The sequence below is a fragment of the Primulina huaijiensis genome, unplaced genomic scaffold (assembly GCF_012295235.1).
Source record: "Primulina huaijiensis isolate GDHJ02 unplaced genomic scaffold, ASM1229523v2 scaffold5913, whole genome shotgun sequence".
Lineage (NCBI taxonomy): Eukaryota > Viridiplantae > Streptophyta > Magnoliopsida > Lamiales > Gesneriaceae > Primulina > Primulina huaijiensis.
The window spans coordinates 481,008-502,275 of NW_027360836.1; the positions used below are offsets into that span (position 1 = coordinate 481,008).

A 21,268-nucleotide genomic window follows, 5' to 3' on the forward strand; every position below is an offset into this window, starting at 1 on the left:
TGGGATGAGCCACGTACTTGAGGATCTTTGAATGCTGTTATCGAAAAATTGTGCAAATTTACACATTTATTTATTATTTTACAATAAGGAAAACTAAATATTTCATCGTGTATATTTGTTTTCTTGCGATTTTAGTATTTAGTGTTGTCAAATTTCAATCTTGGTATGATACACGTGACCAGATTTGTCCGTATATTTGCTGAAGTATATATATTTAGGATAAAATTATTAATTTATAGTTATTATTATTAATTGTTTGATGACTCAACGAAAATCATAATTTTAATTTATTAGTGCTTAAATTTCGATTATCATCTTTTGTCAGTCTATGAGAACGTAAGCATTAGTTTCTTTATCCAATATATTTTTCATGTTATTATTTATAATTATAATCATTTTCTTACGTATAATAATTATTGATTAGTCATTATATCTCAATTAATCACCAAGGAATAATGAGTTTCTAGAATTCTAATGTTCCCTAGCCACAAACCCACGTTCCATTGTAATATTTTCTACTGCTAATTTATCATCCTCTTACGTTTCAGCATATGGAAAATTGAATCGGGTTCAGAGCTTGACACTTAGTCCCATATCTTTATTTTTTTTTGACAATTTTTTATAATTTTTCTAAAATGACGTTAATGTGATACCGAACGTTGATATGCGTAATGTCACATCAATACTCACAAAAAAATTCAAAATTTCAAAAAAATAATAATCAAAAGATACATACTTAAAATTAAAATTTAACAAAATAAAAGGTGAAAATCACAAATAAAAAAACATACTAGAAAAAAAATTTAATGTTCTATTTTGCAATATTGAATAGTATTTGCGCATGTGCGACAGGTACCATATGACCTTTATTAGTTGTAACTGAATTAAAATTTAATACCTAATTATTAATATTTGGTATATTTAAAGAAACCGATTAAATATTGACGTTACAGCTATTACTCATTTCCATAGGGAACCTTGTACTATTTAAAATATTTAATATTAATTAGACAGAATTATTGTATAATTTCTTTTGTCTAAACGAAGTGGCCAGCCTGTGACAAAGTTGTTAACAAGTGATTAAGAAATATAATTATTATTATTAATTGTATTTACTAGATATAAAGAGATTAATGTTTTACTTTTTTGTTCGTCTCATTTTTCGACGGTATCACAATATTTATGATTCTGGAAATTAGATTATACGAGGAATAAAATCTAATAATAATTAATAATGGTAAAAGAAATAATGATTGGACGAACAACGGTACAATGTGGCATCGTTGGCAATCTCCGAGTATTTGACAGGCTGTGCCTATTTCATACATGAAATTTGCCACTCCATTTCTACCTCCACGTTCAATCTCACATCAACTCGGCAGAATTGTTGGATTGCGAAGAACTTTACTTTCCTGAATTTCATTAATCTCTGGCAATATCAATGACTGAGGAAACCAAGAAATCAATTCCTGAGTCGCCTAGTGCGGCAGAAGAGGTCGCGCTGTCTGATGTTCCATTGATCGAGAAGCCCGCAACCATGGTGGTGGATAAGCAGGTGGCGCCGCAACCTGAGCCTGAGAAAGTTGAAAACCAGGCGGCAGAGGAGGCGGTAGAAGGGGAGATGGGAAAGGATGAAGCGACGACTGAATCAGATTCGTTTAAAGATCAGGAGGGTAACAAATTTGATGATCTAATTGACCCGCAGAAGAAAGCATTGGATGAACTTAAACTGTTGATCCAGGAGGCACTCAACAAGCATGAATTTACTGCGCCGCCGCGTCCGGCAGAGAAAAAGAAAGATGAAGAACCTAAAGCTGAAGGGAAGAAAGAAGAAGAATCAAAATCTGAGGAGAAGAAAGAAGAGCAAAAGACTGAAGCTTGCGAGGTATCTACTGAAGTTCTGCCGCCACCTCCGCCAGGCAATGAGCCCGTTAAAACTGAACCTGAGGCTGCGATCGAGAAGAACAATGAAAAAGAAATGATCCCACCTCTTCCTGTCGAAGAGGAAAAGGAATCGCCATTTGAAACAGTAGTCGAAAATGTAAAAGAAACGGCTGAAACTGTGGTCGAAGAAGTTAAAGAAACTATAATTCATGAAGTCAGCGTCCCTGCCCACCCACCCTGTGAGGGATCCACCGTAGCCCCGACAGAGGAGGAGAAGCCAAAGGAGGTACCTGTCACAGAGGAGGAAACAGTACCAGCGCTGCAGCCAGAGGAAGTTTCTATATGGGGTATCCCACTTCTTGCTGATGAGAAGAGTGATGTGATTCTCTTAAAGTTCTTAAGGGCTCGAGATTTCAAGGTTAAAGATGCTTTCTCCATGCTGAAAAGTGTGGTGGCATGGAGAAAAGAGTTCAAAATTGACGAGTTAATGGAAGATGAAGAAATTATCGAGGGACTTGAAAAGGTTGTTTACGTTCATGGGGTGGATAAAGAGGGGCATCCTGTTTGTTACAATGCTTTTGGAGAGTTTCAGGACGAGGATTTGTACAGCAACACTTTTGTCGATTCCGAAAAGAGAACCAAGTTCTTGAAGTGGTACATTCAGTTCTTGGAAAAGAATATCAGGAAACTTGATTTCAGCCGCCCTGATGGGGCTTGCACTATTGTTCAGATCACTGATCTTCAGAATTCCCCTGGACTCAACTTGTTCAAGAAAGAAATGCGCCAAGCTACCAATCAAGCCCTCCAATTGCTGCAGGATAACTATCCCGAATATGTTGCAAAACAGGTAGACAAACAATTCGCACACGTAAAACAATGATGATGCTGATTGGTAAAAATCTATTTTGCTGCTTTTTTGGGATTGAAGATTTCATCTACGTTTTCTGCTTTTCTTGGAGTAAAAATTTAAATATTTCCTCTTATAAACCACTTCTTTTAAAAGCCCAAGTTCATGGCATCAACATTCCATTATGCCGGATATCAGGAAATGAATACATTTCTGGAGGCGCAAGTACACATGCAAGTTGATTGGACACAATAAAACATGTGAGGTGCACCACGGATTTTGAACTGTTATTCAGTAACTCCAATGTGATATAATGTTAGAGATCACTTTTTTAAAAAGCTTCGGCGGATAAGAGTTGGCCCAACAAAATGATTTATACTTCTCGTTTTTTTTCTTGTTAGTTTAATTTTATGCTTGGTTCTAATTAAGTGTTCAGCATTATGCTAGCATTACTTTTTATTGATTAATTGTGCTGGTTTTTACTGGTGAATGCAAGGTGTTCATCAATGTTCCATGGTGGTATGTGGCTTATAATAGGATGATCAGTCCATTCTTGTCTCAAAGAACCAAAAGCAAGTTTGTTTTTGCAGGCCCTACCAAGACTACTGAGACCCTCTTCAAGTCGGTTATTTTTATGAATTTTTGTTCCATTATTTGCTATTAGTCTTAGTAATTAGGTGTCATCATGAAGTGTGTCAATGTTATTTGTGATTTTATGCATCAGATACTTAGCACCTGAGCAAGTACCAGTTCAATATGGTGGCCTTAGCAAGGATGGTGAGCAGGACTTCACCTCGGCTGAGGCTGCAATCGAAGAAACTATCAAGCCCATAAGCCAACACACTATTGAACTGGCAATCACCGAGGTGGGCTCGTTTTTCTGATCTATTCAGAAAAAGTGGGAATTTTAAATTTATAAATTATAAAGTTCTATTGTGATGTGATTTTCCAGGCGTGCATTTTGGTTTGGGAGTTGAGGGTGGTGGGCTGGGATGTTGCCTATGGAGTTGAGTTTGTGCCATGCTCTGAGGGTGGATACACACGGATTATTCAAAAATCAAGAAAGATTGGACCAACTGATGAGCAAGTAATCAGCTACACCTTCAAAGTCGGTGAGGCGGGTAAGGTGGTTCTCACATTTAATAATCAAACTTCTAAGAAGAAGCTGCTAGTTTACAGGTCCAAGATCAAGCCTTCTGATTAAAAATTATGATTAGAGACAAATGCAGAATGCAAAAGGGTTCGTCTTGCACATCAGTTTTTGTATCTTATTCTTACTTATCTTTGGGATAAAGAAGCGAGGGAGTTATTGCTTCGTAGTTCGAATTTTTTCGGTTTTTTTATTACAGTTTTGTGGCTGGAGTGTTTAAATGTCGTCTGGTATAAAGATTTGCGCTTTGCTTTTTGGACATAACTTTGTGTTTTGCTAGTGTGGAATGGTTCTCAACGCTTTCCTGTTTTTGTACATTTTACTACATTATATTTGTTAGAGTCCATTTTGTTTCTTTACATGGATGTTGACGTCCGAAAGATTCTTATCATTCCATTGTCCTGTCTTCTGTTTATTTGTGATAAAAACCATGTTCAGAGATTCTCTGAGTTTGTGGTTGACAATCATTTTCCCAACCTACTTAATCAATCAAGAAATCATTTTCCCAGCCTACTACTAGTCCAATCAAGAAAGTGGTGGTTATTCTCAATTCACCATTAATCATTAGGTGAGGTGGCATAGACAATATTCTAAAAAAGATAGGCAGACTACTACCTACCACCTATCATCTAGATATTTAGACTGTTTTTTTAAAGCCAAAATCAATTGGGACATTTACAAGTATTATGTTTTACTCTCATAAAATTTAAAATTCTAATAATAAATTAATAATATATAGATATCAATAAATTTTTATATATCAATCAACCAGATCATATGTTCACTTACAACCTTCATAACATGAAATTTAAAAATTTTCAACAATTTTCCAACATAATATGTGTAGATATTAAGCCTAAAATTCTAATTCTTCTAACATCTAACAAAAAATTAGGGTGGTGAGTGACAACTTAGGTGATTTTTCAGAACATAGAGTACAAGTATAAAGATAAAGAACCCACGAACAGTAACTTTACCACAATATGAGATTGTCATACAGTTGCCAGATTCTTGAATTTATCTATTTTATTCATTACGCCTGTTAAATAAGGTATAATGACAATATATCGATATTACAACTGGTATCGAAATCAAGATCATATATTTAGTTAGTATTAGTGGCAAAGTTGATGTAGTTATTTAGATGATAATTATAAAACAATAACTGACCATATGAAAGACGTGATAAAACGTATCTCCATTAGAATTTGGTAGCTAATTTTGAGACCTAATGCCAATTCCAACAGTAGTATTAGTAATACTAATTAATTAAAAAGCAAGTTTAATTGGGGATTTTGAAGCATTAAAACGTATTGGGCCTCCAAGAGGCGAGTTTGGGCTTAGACGAGAAGTGTTATTGATCGATAAAGTAAAAAGCCCAAGCCCCAACAAAGAGGGACCGGACCAGAGCTGAAAATACAGAACGGTCTCTAGGAAAACACCACGGTTTCAACGTTACAGGCACAAAACGATCCACTCGGCTGAAGCAGGAGCAAGTTCATCAATTCATCGATAGAATTGGAAAAACCTACTCAATCAGACCAGTTTTCGAGGTGACAATTACAAAGAATGGCGGAAGAAAACAAGGCTGATATTCCAGCTCGACACGATTTGAATGCAAAATGGGACGCCTGCCTCGATTTGGGCCTTCGTCGGTTTGTTTACTCTTCGTTCGCCGGCGCTTTTACCGGGCTGCTGCTCTTCCGTGAGTATTTCTGCTTTCCTCTGTTCTTTCAAGTATTGTATGTTTCCCCCCTTTTTCCGGATTCGAAGTTTTGGTGATTAGATCGTAATGCTTTGTGCAATGATGCGTCCCTTTTTTATATGCGTTGTAAACTCAATATGAATTGCCGTGTTTTGGATTATTAATCCGTTCGATTGTTTTTCAATTTATGTGTTTCGGGTTTCTTAACAGCATGGCTAGATACTGCAATCCATGCACTATTATGCAAGTATGGAAAAGAGGAATGTGGAGTTACTGCGCGATAGCGTTTTTACCTCTGAAAAATGTATAGTGTGTCCCTTAAAGGATCTGCCATAGTTGTGCTATGTCAGCGCTGGGTTGTTGATTGCCTGTCCTTGTAATACTTTCTTTTCTTGCATCTATATTTGATGAGATTTTCCTTTACAAACACGAAAGTCAAACTTACATAGAACTCACAAATTTACTCGCTCCGGGCTTTATGCCAAATGTAATAGGACGATCTTTACAAATTGTTTCCCCCCTGGCTTCAAGCATACTCTTCAATTTTTTGTTATTTTCTGCAGCTGGCTGTATTTTAGAGAATCAACCCCATATGTTTATATCATTTCCATGGAAAGCATGTCAAATTTTGTCATATTCATTCTTTTCATGTGTGCCCCCATACTAAGCTTTAAGGGTTGCTCTCGTCAGACCATTGTACTAATCAGTTTATGCTGCTTGTTGTGTTAGGGAGTCCGGTTACACGCTGGGCATCTGTAGCTTTTGGTGCTGGAGTAGGGATTGGTTCTGCATACTCGCAGTGCTCTCATAAATTTGACGAATCTCCGCCAAAACTGAATCCTAGCCTTTCTGATTCCCCTCCGTCTAAGGTAAATATGCTCTTACTGATACTGATTTTACTTTCATTTATTGGTTATAGGGTGAGTGCGATTAATTATATTTTGCCATTTGATTTCTCCCAAAAATACGCATCTGTTCAGTAAATATGAATGTAATATGAGAAGTATATTTGGTCTTTCCTGAAGTATGAGTTTATAAGTTGACTTTATTGATCTAACTGTGAGCTCTATGATCTGAATTTCTAGTGAAGATCATTGAAAAATGTTTTACTGGCTTTACTTTTTGGAATAGTTATTTTGGCAATAAAACCTAAAGGTTGTCTGGGTTCTGTTAAATATAGATGTCTCGTGAGCATTTCCTTAGAACAGCTAGAGCTTCTGAGATTTGTCTCAAGTATGGATTAGTTAGGAAGGAATTTTGTGAAGTTCCATGAGAAAGAACACCCAGTTATAAAAAATGCCCTTTTATCTGGATTACCCAACCAGTATTCATATTCGTTTGTATAAAAACTGAGTTGTGAGATGTTTTCATCATCTGTTGATTGGGAAGCTTACATCATGTGTTTGTATCGGTTTTGTGTCCTAGTCGTTATTTTAGGCATGCCTGCACCAGCCCAGTCGCTTCTGTCTCCATTACATGTGTCCCTAGAAAATCTGTCATATCCTTGAGGATGCGATTTGTTAAAAATTATGTCTTGATACAACGCAGGCTGAGGAGGAATGAAGTCATAATTGCTTGGCAAGTTTTTACATAACACGGAGCCTTTCATCTAGTTTGCAATTGTTTTTCCTCAAAAGATGTAGTTTTGAACAGTTGATCACCAACTGCTATTGTATTATCACAATTTTCATGAATGCTATCTCCGTGTTTCGCACTCTATGTTTGAAACGTCCACTACTCGTTTTTCTTTCAAATGTACTAGAATTTTTTTCTATCATTCCATTCGGCCGAATATACTAACATGTACACATATATATTTTAAAATACCTTTGCTCAATTTGAAATAAACCAACCAAATTATTATTTGAAAATCCAAAAGAACTAAGTGAAAAACATAAAATTGTAAATCGTTCAACCAAACCTAAAACTAGTATTTTTCAAATTAAAGTATATGCATCTTAAATTCTCTCAAAACTTTTCAAAAGCATCAAAAGTTATAAAAATCTTTAAAGTAATCTTAATGCGGAAAACTAGAGAAGGTCATCGGGTTATGTGCACCATCAGTTCCGCTAGTTCAACAATCAAGTCCTCCATCATAAACAACATCATGCTCAGCTGCATCAATCACACCTAGTGAGTCTATTAACTCGGCAAACTTAACCATGATAGCAAATAATACATATTCGTTCACATGCGACAGTGAAAAATACTTTTAATAAAATAGCTTTTCATTAAAGTGCATAACTTTAAATCATTTTCTTTTCATCATATCATTTCTCTTTTCATCATATACGTATACGTTTCTCTTTTATTGAATTCAGATAATTAATTGTGACTTTCGTATCAGCTGTAGGTCGATGGATTTATCTACGTATAAACATGGTACCAGGCGGCGGGGATATTAACGACACTCTTACCCATCAACTGAGCATTGGTCTCACATATCATCGTATTAGTCACAATCAAGTCACCCCCTTCAACCTTTCATTATATTCGTCACTTATAAAAATTCATGCGTATAAATATCATTTTTCTTTTGAACCAAGCATACAACACGTCTTTTAGAATTATCGTTCTTCCTCATCAAATTCCATAAACTTTTAAAATAAACATTTTAACATTCATTACAGCATTCAGTGCACTGTCAGTACGTTTAACATTTTTCAGGTGTAAAATGACTGTTTTGCCCCTGAAACTCTAACTTTCTCAATTTACTCTTAGACCTTAAAACGACGAACCGAATCCATCCAAACTTAACATAACACTTTAAAATACACCCATAAATATTTCTTAGACGTAAACTTACGCTCCTCGACTAATTTCTCAATTCGTTTTAAAACTTAAACGTACGTTCCGGTTTTAATCCGAATCGACTCAAAACTTAGCTAAACTTTATCAAACTTGAACCATAGCTTATTAACACCTAACCATGCTCTATGCAACCCAAATCAAGCCATTTAAATCCCTCGGAATGGCTTAGGACACCTACTGAATTTTCTGTACAATTTGATCAAACCTTAGCTTAATATTTCATGGGTTTCTTCAAGCCTAGACCTTAACCATCATGTCCAGACCCTAACCAACCCTCATAGGATCATGACCGACCCTTAAAGACCCTGCTTGACTGAATTAAGGAACCTAGAACCCACAGTCCCCAAACCCGATCCACATGGTGCGCACGTCCAAGGAACGCTTCAGCCCTTTTTCTTCGAACCAACCTTCCCTCAATCAGCCTAGGACCCCGACTCAACCCCTTGGGACTCCTGGACGTGCCCTAACAGCAGCCAGCAGCCCCGCCCTTCAAGATACCCCCAAGCCGAAACCCTAGTTCCCTAAAAACCCAAGTTTTCGTTAACCATATCTCCTTACTTGTCTAGCCCTTAAACATGCACCTAGGATTCCTTAAACCTACTAAAATTAGTCATTTTTGATAGCTCTATCATTGCAGCCCCTTTGTGCATCATAATCATGAATTTAGAAACATAAAAACTCAAGTTTTGTTCATGTTTTGCCATAAAAACGAAATATAAGATAGTGTATCATATTTTTCATGCAAACATGTATCAATACATATAATATGGTATGAACGATGGCTGAAAGAAGATTAAGGCGTGCTTTTGCGTATTATTCGCACGAAATTCGATATTTGACGCGAAGGACGTTGGCGGAGAGATGAGAAAGCAACATGTTGCGTTTTTGAGCCACAAAACCGACGAGAATTCCTTGAAGACGCGTGTATGTGTGTGTGGCCGTGTGTGGTAAGGAGAGTCCTAGTATTTTTTGAGGCTTGTGGCGTGGATTATGAGGTGTAGGAGCTTTGGCTTTAAGAGCTTGTTTTTAAATAAAACACTTGATACAATTTTGGGTCCAATTATCTTAGTATAATAGGTCCATTATAAAGTAGACAAATTATTTTGTTTACAAAAGTTTTCGAAAATATTAGCCGAGTTCCCAAAAAGTCCATATTTTTTTCCAAAATCGATTACATGTTTAAAATACGACTCAACACGTAAAAACACCTAAAAAATTATCATTTCGAAAATACCATTTAAAATATACTATATATTAAATAATTAAAAATAATCATTTTATAAAATTTTTTTTTTTTTGGTTTTCGGTCTCCATTCTTCGATCACGTCTCGAATGACCTTTAAAACACAATTTTATGTATTTTAACATAAAACCTTATTTTAAACATGTAAACGTGCATATCATATTTAATTAATAAAATTAAAGTAATTTAATTTGTCATTTTTCATTTTTCCTGGATTTGTACGCAATTAGGTTATGTTTTCACGTTTTGGACCTTACGATGTCTCTATCTTAGCGGAGTTAAATAGGGAAAACAGATTCTGATAATTGTTTTCGTTGGATGTGGTTGATCCATGGCTGGGATGAGTTTCACCTATGCATGCATGGTGAATGTTTATCTGCAAATTCGAGATCTAATGTACTTGATTTTGGGACCGAAACAAATGGGCGGATTGGGTTCCTACTATCGGTTCGAGATATAAAAAATAACCGGGTGAAAACCGGTTCGGATTGGGCTGGGGTTTCGGATTAGTCTTTTTATGTTTCAAATAAAATAATAAAGAAACATGATAAAATATGTGAAAATGTTGAAAAAAAAAGAGCATGGACTCCAAATACAAAAATAAATATAGATTGTTGAATACACTCCGGTTGAACTAGACCTATTCATTTATCTAATATTTATTCCTTAAACATGTAATAATCTCACGGATTTTTGTTATTTTTCCAATAACAAGAACAACACTGGTGAGCCCAGCAATGGAATGTTTAGAGGCCCAACGTTTTGTTTTAATTCGGGCCAAAATAACGATTTGTTCATAAAGCCCAAATTATAAGCCCTCATGAATTAGGCTGTTAGAAACGCTTCTACACTAGGGTTTTAATTCTGGCTGACGAGTCTGCAAACTCTCCTCAGAAGATAATATTCATCAATGGCGCCCAAAGGTCCGAGAATCACCCGAAATCCGGAGTTGATCCGGGGGATCCGAAAAGTGTCCCGCTCCCAGATGTACCACAAGAGGGGTCTCTGGGCAATCAAAGCCAAAAACGGCGGCAAATTTCCCCAACACGAGAAAGCTGCGGAGGCTGCCCCCGTGACGGAGAAGCCCCCAAAATTTTACCCGGCGGATGACGTCAAGAAGCCGCTATCCAACAAGCGCAAGTCCAAGCCCACCAAGCTCAGGTTATACTTCTCTTTTTATCCCTAATGCTACTTTTGTTTTTTCTTTCTTGCTGATTTTTAGTTTTTTATGTAGAGCGAGCATTACACCTGGGACAGTATTGATAATCTTGGCTGGAAGGTTTAAGGGGAAGAGAGTTATTTTCTTGAAGCAGCTTACTTCGGGATTGCTTCTAGTTACCGGCAAGTTTATTTTTCACTATGCTTTAATTCTTAGGGATTTTCTCTTTATCGCATTTTCCAAAGTCTTGGCTGCCATTTATTTGTTTTTTTTATGTTGATTTCAACTTTCAAGTATGTCTTCGGCATTTGAAAAAGCTACGTGGATTGCTGCATCTGCTAAAGTTTTCTTTAGTGAGCTATATGCTACTTATAGTCTTAATCAAACGTCAACATGGTGATCTTAGTGTTGAAGAAAATTTGTAATCCGTGAGATTATTACGTATAAAGTGTTTGGAGACTTGCAATTTTTGCGGAAATGTGTGGTCTATTTTATGCATGGAACTATGTAATAGTTTTATTTTTGTGCTCTTATCTTGTTTCTTTTATTAAGAAGATTCACTGTGCTATGGTGAAATACACAGATTCATCTATTCCTCGAGTGATCATAAATCTTCGGTAATGTCCTCTTTATTGATAATTTGGTTGAGGTTGCTATCCTATTTCCTTGGGGCGCAGGTTCCTGCCATGACCTCTTGGGATTGACTCTGAGAAATACATATAATAGATATGAAGTTTCATGGGGTCTGATTGATTTTTAATTTCTGAATCAGTACGCGCCTTTGCTGATTGTTTGGTTGATAAATTTTTGTCAGTTGGCTCATCATTCATTAGTCCAGCATTATTTAGAGTCTGGATTTTTTTTCATAATGTCTTGGTTTAGTTTCCTGTGGGTAGCTTGTAGGTGTTATTAAGTTTCACTGATAGCTCAATTCCATCTATGATTTATATAAAAATGAGAAAGAACAAAATTGAATTGAATTGTGCATTAATTTTAATTTGACGTCATATTTCCGGCAGAAGGAGCCTTAGTTTTTCGAAATTTATCCCCTCAGATCACTATTTCCGTGTACTATTACTTATTAGTGTATAGTTTAATTTACTGTGGCTACAGGACCATTCAAGATCAATGGTGTTCCTCTAAGACGTGTGAACCAGGCCTATGTTATTGCATCATCCACAAAGGTCGACATTTCCGGGGTAAACGTGGATAAATATGAAGACAAGTACTTTGCCAAGAAAGTTGAGAAGAAAAATAAAAAGGGAGAGAATGAATTCTTTGAAGCAGATAAACAGGTTGGTTTTCTATCATTCTCTGATCTATTATTGCTCGTTGTTCATTCTTTAATGGCACAGTGGCTGAAATGTAGGATAAAGCCACACTTCCAGCAGAGAAGAAAGACGATCAGAAAGCTGTAGATGTATCTTTATTGAAAGCCATTGAATCTGTTCCAGACCTCAAAGCTTATTTGGGTGCAAGATTCTCACTCAAGGCTGGCATGAAACCTCATGAGTTGGTCTTTTAGGGAGAAGCACTTTTCAAATTATTATTTTCATTTTTGTATTAATCACTCTTAGTTTTTATGTCCTGTTTTTTCAGTAGAACCGTATATTGGGAATTCTGCAACTCTTGCTTATTCAAATTTGTTTGTTTTCAGCCGAGACTTAAATTTGGTTCTCACAGTCGTCGTCTAACAAGCGTCTTGTATCGATCTTTGAGAATCATTTTTATCTCCAGCTCTTGCTTACCCTCCTATTTTTATTATCCATCGAGGTTCACATCTTACTGTTCCGTAGGGGAAATTTTATATCTCGAGTTCATTAACAAATGTTATATTCTCTCGAAGAGCTATGCAGCTAGACTACCAGCTAACAAGCCGACCATTCTGATAAGGAATAGAGTAAAGCTCTAATGCTCTTGGAGCTATTAGCGTAGATCTGATCGAACAACCCGTTTTTTTCTGACTGTGAATGTTTTGAAAGAGAGAACCGTTTGGGTTCGTAGGGTCATGATTCCAACTGACCGTCTAAAAATGAACCAGAGGGTGGATGGTTTCATAGGAGTTAGCTCATCTGGACTCGATCTTTCACTTCTACTCGTCCCATTTTTTTTTAAAACTTGATTGAGTATTTAAAATACATTATTTTGTAAAAATAAAACTAAATCAATTATTTTATATTAGAAAATAAATATAATATGCATAAATAAGTGTAATATTCGTATATCATATTATACACATTATGTTGAACATAAGTGTTGGTTATTATTATTATAAAATAAAAGTTCATTCTTTGTTCTGACTATGGTTCCATTTTCCAAGTTTTTTAAAGGGAAATTGAGAATGATAATCAAAAATAAAATTTTTGACTTCTTTAAAATTATTGTTCAACAAATCTCATCCAAATGGTAGTTTGATGAAAGATCTGGTACTTAAGTGGCTCACAAAAAAAAAAAAAAAAAAAAAAAAAAAAAAAAAAAAAAANGCATCGACCAGTTGTATTGAGAATAAAATATAATTTTGAACCTACTGAATCATTTTTAATGAAAATCGAACTAATCAAATAATTGCAATGCAAAAGAATGTACACTCTATTTGCCCCAATTGTTACTATCTCCCAGCCAACAAATAGAAAAATATGGGTGATTTCGAGCCCAAGAACTGAATTCAAATTAAGGCATATAGAATGTTGATCTTCTATAAATCTGTAAAAATATGCTGTCATAAAAAAACGTACATCTCAAGGTTAACGAATAAGAGAATCGTGATGGTAGCAAAGAGCATTTCAGATCACAGTTTTCGAACTTTGATTTTTCAAAACCAGTATCTAGCACTAAAATTTGGAATTTCCTCCGATCATAATTTTAGCTCCCAACCCCCCTCTCCCCGGGCAACAATATGGTGTAAAAGGAATACACATGGCATGTGACAATGTGCCTGAGATGGATGTTTCGAAATGTGCCTGAGATGGATGTTTCGAATTTACATCCCTTATAGAACCCCTAAAGATTGAATCGCAAGCTTAGCAGCAACCATTGAGATATTATTTTTAACAAATTCCATGGATATATCCAGTCTTTCTAGGGTATCTTTGGTATCCATTGCTTTTAACTTTGCATTCTGCAATGCTCGCACTTCAGATTGAGTATTTCCTGCCATCACAAAGAAAAGTCATTCAGTTTATTACCCATACTTTCATGATTTCATCCAACCAATTCATATTTATTTCAAACTAGTAGAATAAATTTCTCTGTTCGGCTCTATATAACTACTAGATTGCTATTCTCAAGACTTTAAAGATAAATTTAGTTCTCATCTCTTGACCTGAGTGGTGAATGTCAATATACTGATTATGATATAGAAAAATGGCAATTAGAAAGAGTATACTGGCAAAGGGTTAAAAAAACATGTGAACGTAGATAAACCGCACCAGAAGAATGGGAAAAAGGAAAAATATGATGTCTGAGGGTAAAAATGAAAAAATGGGTTTCCCATCTTAAAAGTAGACCAAGGAATTGACATGGATGATCAAGTCATGAGCTGCAATTCCAAGGATGCATTAAGCCTTCCTAGAGGATCAAATACACATCAACAGCTATACATATGGTAACTATAAAATATGTAAAAGACAGTCTCTTTCATTGATATTTAGACAAGCACTACATTATTTGCATGCTTATTTCTTCCATTAAATTAGGAGAAAAATAGAAAATACCACAAAGAAGAAACTAATCCCAAAAGCATATCATCAATAACATCTAGGCTACAATTACGGACCCGAACTCAATCCCTAAAAGTAAGATTTGGTTTGCTGGAATTCAATATTGATTTGATTTGATTTGATTTTTCAACACGCCCTTCAAGCAAAAGAATCATCTGCTTCAAGCTTGAACAAAGTCTGAAACTTATATGACTATTTTTTTGAATGCAGTTACTCCATCAAATAAGATACTTCATTAGAACTCTTCCAGAGCACATACTTCACGTGGTTATTGCACAACTTCTGGTTCCGACACAATCCTTTTCTCCCTTTTGCTCTTAAAAATTCCAATATCAAACAACTTTAGCCATAGTAGGTACGTCATAAAATTCTGGCAAAGCTCTGTGCGGATTGGTTTCAAATGGGGCCCACTTTTCACCACTCATTTCCTTTGGTAATCACTCATCTATATTACTGACAGCGCTTCATGCATTCATCTTAAACAGTAAGGTGAATTAAAGATGACAAAATGATGCAACACAAGCTAGTGCGAAAACTATTGTGGGGTTGTAACGGTGTTAGTGCTTCAACATATTGAATAATTTTTATTTTTTTAAAAATATTAAAATTTCCTTTATTCAGATAGAGAGGAAAAGGAATGGACGAATGTATTTCTTTTATTTTTCAAATCTTCACCCAACAGATGACAAAACTGGGAGTGCGCTATGGTGGCTGAAAGGCAATTGTTAGTGGTTGAAGTAGTATATGGACATCTCTATCCAACTATTTTTATAAATATCAAATGAGGTGTTCTTTTGACCAAGGAGGCAAACAAACATTTGATGAGAAGTCACCCCAAATACAAAAGGGGAAACCATTTAAACCCCAGTACCCCACCAAAGGGAAAAAACATTCCCGAAACAGTTTAGTAATTCATTTGTATCTCCTTAAAAGAAGGTTTTAGATCAAATAGATCTAATGTAATTTTGGATATGTTATTTATTAGGGAACATTGTAAAATACTTAGGAGCAAAGCTACATTGTTGGAATTTAAATAAGGTCACATAATCATACCTGAAACGGGTTGAAATCCCACAAAGGAAAGACGCTCAGTTATGAGTGGAATGAAATTTTGTGTGGAACTCAAGTTTAGGTTCTTTTCGGCCCAGAGAAGAGAATTTGTACTTTGAGTCTGCAACAGAGCTTCCTGAGGAGCCTGCTACCAATAGATCCATAACCTGTTAGGGGTTAGTTATTTCCGTCAATTAATTGTTCATGTCTAAGATGTTGTCCTCCAGTTTGTAATGTTTCCATTAGAAGCCACTCTAAAAACAAAATATTTCTTTCCAAATTAATTAAACGAGTATTTATCAGAAGTTATTATTTTGAGGTGTGTAAAAAAATGAGTTAGACCAAAGCCCACTTCCTTCTGATTTCTAGTCAGCTATTTGCCATCATTCCATATAAAGGACGGGAATGTGAGAACTGACATAAATATTAGGGGGGTAGGAGGGAAAGAGACGACCTTCAACTTTATCTCTAAGCTATTCAAAGTGGAAAGAGCATCCTTCAATTCCAAAACTTTGGAGCTTATTTCAGTCGTTTTGGATGAAAAATTGTCAATAAATGGTATCACTTCACCAGTCAAGTAAGGTTGTAGCTGCACATCATTTAAAAGTAAGCAATAAATAACTCAGGAAACTGCACAAAAAGAAATGCTTCAGAAATAATGTTGTCAACATTTAGAAATGCTACTCTTCACTCTCAGAAATTTCACTAAACCAATAAAGTTATCAACATTTAGAAAATAATGTAACCCTCCATAGCAGATTCATGAACTGTTACGAGCATGGCAAGAAAAGAAATCGAGGGCAATTGATCAAACCAATGAGGTGAAGCTTGCAACATATGCTTTAAAATATGTAATATATGTCTCATATAACAAAAAATATTGTGTTATGCACATGTACAACTATAACTTCATAATAACGTTGAAATATAATTATAAAAAATTTGACAGAAAATTAATTCAATTAGGTAGTTAATTTTCACCCAAACAATGCACATATTTTTTTCTAGTTTAGTTACAAAAAACATAAAATTTATAAATAATAAAACAACAATAGATATGGAATAATTAAAGTGGTTCATAACAATGAAATTTTGTTAAAATGTGATTGAAAAAATGTATATTAACAAAATGATAACAAAACCACAGATTCTCAGGAGAATGTCTAGGTCTAAAATGAGTCCATCTTTCTGCAATTTTTAATTTAATCAAGAGATGGTTGGTCAGCCACCACACAAAACAATTGAAATAAATCATTGACCTAAAACAAGAATAATTATCCTAGAGTAACCTGTGATTGATGATTTTAACTGCTAAAGATATATAGCTCTTCTTAGATCTAAGGGAATCCAAGAATGATAATTACAATAAAATCAAGTAGATGAATGCAAAAAAAAAAAAAAAAAAAAAAAAANTTATTACGAACAATAGCACGCATTCAAAAAAATCTTGGCTACGGCATCGAAAATTCCTAATAAAATTCAAAATGGTAAAAATAAAATAAAAGAACCAATAAGCCAACTTAGGTCATGATAAAAAAACTCTCTTGAAGAGAATAAAAAAAGTTTTAAAGCAAAAATATCATACAATAAATATATGATTTTAAAAATGAATCTTCAGATAGGTTGCTTTAATTTTCTATCACGACTCTCGGGCCTAGATGCTTTTACACCACCCGCAACCATGGTAGAATCAGACGTCTCAATATTAGAAATCTCATGAGTAACCATTTGAATCTTCCAATCCAATAGGCAAAGCATCTCACGCAAATCGTCTGAATTGGCCACATCCAACTCAGCATTGTTCAAGCACCTGGCTAAGAGTAGTTCCTTTTCGAAGGACTCGATTTTCTTATTCTCGTTGGCCAAAATTTTCTCCAACCTAACCAAGTTTTGCGTAAGAAACCCTTCTTGATTTACCATGTTGGTTGTTTGTAAAGAAGAAGGTAAATATTTGAACTTCTGAGCTACACGGGTTGCTTCATCAAGGGAATGCCAAGTTTCGGGTTGAGTCTCATCTCCATGGTAGAAAATTGCGCAAGCTTCAATATTGCACAATGTTTTCAACTCATTTAGTTTTTTAAATAAACCCAGCTTCCTTTTCCTGAACGTTTCACGTCGGGCTCGTTCATCAGCAATTAACTCATACCTTATCTTTGATCGAACCATGGTAATATTCATTAAATTACAAAACAATTTTGAAGGATATTCAAGCTTATCTGACATAGGAGTATAAATGCACGAATGATAATTAATTGATTACACGTGGTTTAATCTAAGTTATTACGGTAAAATGATTAATAGATGCATGGCAACATGGTTAAACAAGAAACACATATTTATGTCATGGAATTGTAATTATATGACGTCTTCACTTAAATAGATGACAGATTAAAATTAATTTTGAGACTATTAAGTGTAGTCCCCAACACATAATGTGAAGTTGTGCTTGTACATAAACTTGTACGAGAGTTTAATCCATTGCATATAAAATCAATATATCATGTTTACACCAAACTTTTGATGATTGGCCATAATAATTTTTTTGATCATCAACACCAAAGCACCAAGAGATGATCAACTAGATAACGATGTGAAATTTTTTGAATTGACACTTGATATTGAGAACTGATTTTTCCGGTAAAAGTTTTGCAATCAAGTATATCAACACACAATTTTCTAGACTTCACTCTCTACACACTAATGATATTTGCTTTCTTTGCATCACACATTAATCAAGAGGATGACTTTGTCAGTTGTCACTGAAAATAAGGATGCGAAGGAAGATGCTCTGTCTGATTGATTTTATGTTTATTTGTAATTATAATTTTTTTGTGCGTAAAAAATTCTTATTCTCGACATATTATGTTGACAATTTTCAGTTCTATCGAGAAAATCAGTAATCCCACAAGAAACCACCCACAACACGTCACCTCACGCTCTCTGCAAAAAGTTAGGATAAGAATCCTTAGTACCTATTTCTAGGAATCTTATCCATAAGCAAACACTGCTCAGAAGGAATAACACAATGAGGGTGACTTTTGTCATACAGGAATCCCAACTGCCAAAACTTTATAGCTTAACAAAGCAAAGCAATATCAACTTTACCTTCAAAATTTTAGTTTTCAAACTTTCAAGGGTTGAAAGAACTGCAAGACCTTGTCTTCTTGCAAACTCAGACCATAATTTTTACTTGATCGCAAAAGTTATACTTGAGCATGGAAAAACACAACATGACCATCAATGGATTTCAAAGACCCAAATCAGTGTTTACAGAAGAAAATATTTTAGAAGCTACTTAAGAACTCGAATTATCATGAAACATATTTAAGAATGGGAAATGATGGCTTACTTGTTTAAAACCAACTATTTTTACACGGCCTACACCCCTTATCGAGACTAAGGCTCCAATTTGGAGTTGTTCAACCTATGATGCAAATAAGAGAATATCAGCTAAGTGATAACTTAATACTAAGATACAAACTGGAAGGCAGAGAAGCTTACTTTCTCTATGAAGACCAGACAACCATATCTAGCAGCAAACGATCCTTCTATTGATGTGCCACCAAAAACAATTGGATCCAACACGAAGTGCACAAATACATCGTTCTTTAGCAAAGACTGCAACAATGTATATAACATGATAAAAATATCACGAAAATCGGAAAATAGGTCAATTCTACACAAACAAGAGAGAAAATAAATGCATCACTAAAAATGTTGCAGGTAAGGGGGTAAAGATTTTCTAAAAATCAATGAAAAAATTCAGGTTATATTTTCTCTTTTTTAATAAAAATGCATGTATTGAAAGATAAAAAGGACTATTAGACTTAGCAGTACTCTGTAGAATTGTAGCTGAAAATCTTTGACACAAAACAAATTGGTATCATGCTTCGATTTCCAAGAGAGATTTTACCTATTAAAATTTTGGCAATTGATTGGTTCGTAAAAAATCTTTTAAACTCTCTGCAAGGTTGTTTGAATTACGTAAAATAAAAATCAAGAACTATAAGCTAGTGTCGAAATCAAATAATGCAAGGTGAACTAATTATTCTTGTTCCACCACTGATAACAGTCAGCGTATTGAACTCATTAGGTGGGGAGATAACAAGCATTGAAGCTTGAGTTCAACTCCTCAAGAGAGTTTTCCTTCGTCTAAGTTCTAGGTCCGTGCCGAGAGACAACAAAATTATGTGCAATTCCAATAAGGTAAGTTAGGAAATTTTTTCTACCTCCTCTAGCAGCGCTAGATACCTTGCTTCATAAAGATGTATGGTTTTAGCTTCAGAAGGAACAAGCACCTATACAAAGGAAAACAAACATATATATATTTAAAAAAAACATAGTAACGAAACGAAAAAGGTCATTCATTTGGTCCCAGATAAGTGATGGTTGAGGAAAACAACAGATGCGTGCGTTGCCTAACATAGGATTTCGTGTAAATCCATTATTATGCTGAATAAACATGTAAACAAAAGCGAATAAATTCAATACATTAATCGTCTATGATGAAGTGTGAATGAGCAACATACTACAACCCACAAAACTAAATGGATTTTCACACCAAAGAAACGTAGCCATCTTTCTTTTACACTAAATAACCAAGAATTCTCGCGTCAGAATCATCACAAACTCAGCCTTCGCATTAAAACCTGTTGGATTGGGAAGGGGAGGAGCGGGAGCACCAAAGAGGATGCTTGAATCCTGCGGCTCTGCCGAGTGAAATTCACTCGGATTTTGGGGTAAATAGAGGAGAGGGGATTGCTGATATATATGGGTGAGATTACAGGAGAATTAAATGCTCCTGGTCTGGAGATTATGGGAATCATATTGGATTATACGTTAATCCTTCTGGATTTCTAGGCTTGTGGGGTAAACGTAATCCCACTGGATTCTCAACTTAAATGCAATCTTTAACGGTTACAAAACTGGAAATATAAAATTCCACTTTCATCCTCGCTACAAATTATATTTAGAAAAAGAGACCGAGCTTTTTTTAAAAAATATCAGTAAAAGATGCACACGTATTGTATGTGTTATTATTATTTTTAATTTGATCAAATAATACTGAACAATTAACACAAAATTATTTTCAATTTAAAATGAAAGTTTTTTTTAGATTTTTTCTTTGTAAAATATTGAGTCATTTGATGTGGTTTTTAGTAGGGTAAGAAGGGTAATTGTAAATTCAATATTTTGGTATCTTCTAAGTTAATTATTTTAAGGGTCTCATACTTAATAATAGAAGCATAGATAAAAAAATAAAGAGTGTTTTTTTTATTAATTTAATTCTAAATTTTAAAATTTTGTGTGAATAGTAAAACTTTAAAATTTTCACACATTTAACATCTTTCTCGGTACGATTATAAATTGAGTAGGTCTCTTGTAAGACGATCTCATGAATCATTATTTGTGAGACGGGTCAACCCTATTGATATTCACAGTAAAAAGTAATACTCTTAGCATAAAAAGTAATTTTTTTTCATGGATGACTCAAATAAGATATTCGACCCACGAAATTTATATTTATTAATTTTAATAATTAATTATATGAATAACACGTGAAATACTTAGTTAAAACTAGTATTCCGATGCACGCGTTGTGTGCTTGTATAATATTTTTATAATTCAGTTGATTTATATTTAAATGAGAATCAAAATATAATTATAAAAAATAGTGAAAGATTACACTGCTATTTTGAT

General features: G+C 34.7%; 4 protein-coding genes across 8 annotated transcripts; 3 read left to right on the forward strand and 1 right to left on the reverse strand.

Moving 5' to 3' along the window:
• The first annotated feature begins 1,287 nt into the window (after positions 1 to 1,287).
• Positions 1,288 to 4,276, forward strand: LOC140970345 (patellin-3-like). Its single transcript, XM_073432015.1, has 4 exons — positions 1,288 to 2,731; positions 3,228 to 3,352; positions 3,456 to 3,597; positions 3,684 to 4,276. The coding sequence occupies exons 1-4, from the start codon at positions 1,442 to 1,444 to the stop codon at positions 3,933 to 3,935; spliced, it is 1,809 nt and encodes a 602-aa protein (XP_073288116.1). The 5' UTR covers positions 1,288 to 1,441; the 3' UTR covers positions 3,936 to 4,276.
• A 1,023-nt stretch (positions 4,277 to 5,299) lies between these two features.
• Positions 5,300 to 7,954, forward strand: LOC140970375 (MICOS complex subunit MIC10-like). 3 transcript variants are annotated; one of them, XM_073432054.1, is made up of 3 exons: positions 5,300 to 5,586; positions 6,316 to 6,455; positions 7,934 to 7,954. In XM_073432054.1, exons 1-3 carry the CDS (start codon positions 5,451 to 5,453, stop codon positions 7,937 to 7,939), a joined length of 282 nt encoding a protein of 93 aa, XP_073288155.1. In that variant the 5' UTR covers positions 5,300 to 5,450; the 3' UTR covers positions 7,940 to 7,954. The 3 variants fall into 3 exon arrangements, with proteins under 3 accessions (XP_073288155.1, XP_073288153.1, XP_073288152.1); XM_073432052.1 differs by lacking the exon at positions 7,934 to 7,954 and adding an exon at positions 7,012 to 7,151; XM_073432051.1 differs by lacking the exon at positions 7,934 to 7,954 and adding an exon at positions 7,135 to 7,303 and having other exon boundaries at positions 5,301 to 5,586.
• A 2,536-nt stretch (positions 7,955 to 10,490) lies between these two features.
• LOC140970349 (large ribosomal subunit protein eL6-like) lies at positions 10,491 to 12,481 on the forward strand. Its single transcript, XM_073432022.1, has 4 exons — positions 10,491 to 10,801; positions 10,875 to 10,981; positions 11,913 to 12,094; positions 12,169 to 12,481. The coding sequence occupies exons 1-4, from the start codon at positions 10,551 to 10,553 to the stop codon at positions 12,322 to 12,324; spliced, it is 696 nt and encodes a 231-aa protein (XP_073288123.1). The 5' UTR covers positions 10,491 to 10,550; the 3' UTR covers positions 12,325 to 12,481.
• Positions 12,482 to 13,459: 978 nt separating this feature from the next.
• LOC140970407 (uncharacterized) lies at positions 13,460 to 20,483 on the reverse strand. 3 transcript variants are annotated; one of them, XM_073432117.1, is made up of 7 exons: positions 20,218 to 20,483; positions 19,798 to 19,866; positions 19,070 to 19,186; positions 18,918 to 18,992; positions 16,023 to 16,157; positions 15,572 to 15,735; positions 13,460 to 13,949 (listed from the first exon to the last, which is right to left on the reverse strand). In XM_073432117.1, exons 1-6 carry the CDS (start codon positions 20,392 to 20,394, stop codon positions 15,607 to 15,609), a joined length of 702 nt encoding a protein of 233 aa, XP_073288218.1. In that variant the 5' UTR covers positions 20,395 to 20,483; the 3' UTR covers positions 13,460 to 13,949; positions 15,572 to 15,606. The 3 variants fall into 3 exon arrangements, with proteins under 3 accessions (XP_073288218.1, XP_073288216.1, XP_073288217.1); XM_073432115.1 differs by having other exon boundaries at positions 15,572 to 15,713; positions 20,218 to 20,479; XM_073432116.1 differs by lacking the exon at positions 18,918 to 18,992 and having other exon boundaries at positions 15,572 to 15,713; positions 20,218 to 20,482.
• Between the last annotated feature and the right edge of the window lie 785 nt (positions 20,484 to 21,268).

Excerpts from the sequence above, each read along its gene's own strand:
- LOC140970349 (XM_073432022.1), top strand. The coding sequence starts at position 10,551 with ATGGCGCCCAAAGGTCCGAGAATCACCCGAAATCCGGAGTTGATCCGG. Across the intron at positions 10,802-10,874 it reads TCCAAGCCCACCAAGCTCAG|AGCGAGCATTACACCTGGGA; the intron begins GTTATACTTCTC and ends TTTTTTATGTAG. Across the intron at positions 10,982-11,912 it reads GGGATTGCTTCTAGTTACCG|GACCATTCAAGATCAATGGT; the intron begins GCAAGTTTATTT and ends CTGTGGCTACAG.
- LOC140970407 (XM_073432115.1), bottom strand. The coding sequence starts at position 20,394 with ATGATTCCCATAATCTCCAGACCAGGAGCATTTAATTCTCCTGTAATC. Across the intron at positions 15,714-16,022 it reads GCTTAGAGATAAAGTTGAAG|GCTCCTCAGGAAGCTCTGTT; the intron begins GTCGTCTCTTTC and ends TATTGGTAGCAG. Across the intron at positions 13,950-15,571 it reads GGGATTTCAACCCGTTTCAG|GAAATACTCAATCTGAAGTG; the intron begins GTATGATTATGT and ends TTGTGATGGCAG.
- LOC140970375 (XM_073432051.1), top strand. The coding sequence starts at position 5,451 with ATGGCGGAAGAAAACAAGGCTGATATTCCAGCTCGACACGATTTGAAT. Across the intron at positions 5,587-6,315 it reads TACCGGGCTGCTGCTCTTCC|GGAGTCCGGTTACACGCTGG; the intron begins GTGAGTATTTCT and ends TTGTTGTGTTAG.
- LOC140970345 (XM_073432015.1), top strand. The coding sequence starts at position 1,442 with ATGACTGAGGAAACCAAGAAATCAATTCCTGAGTCGCCTAGTGCGGCA. Across the intron at positions 2,732-3,227 it reads CCGAATATGTTGCAAAACAG|GTGTTCATCAATGTTCCATG; the intron begins GTAGACAAACAA and ends GGTGAATGCAAG. Across the intron at positions 3,353-3,455 it reads ACTACTGAGACCCTCTTCAA|ATACTTAGCACCTGAGCAAG; the intron begins GTCGGTTATTTT and ends TTTATGCATCAG.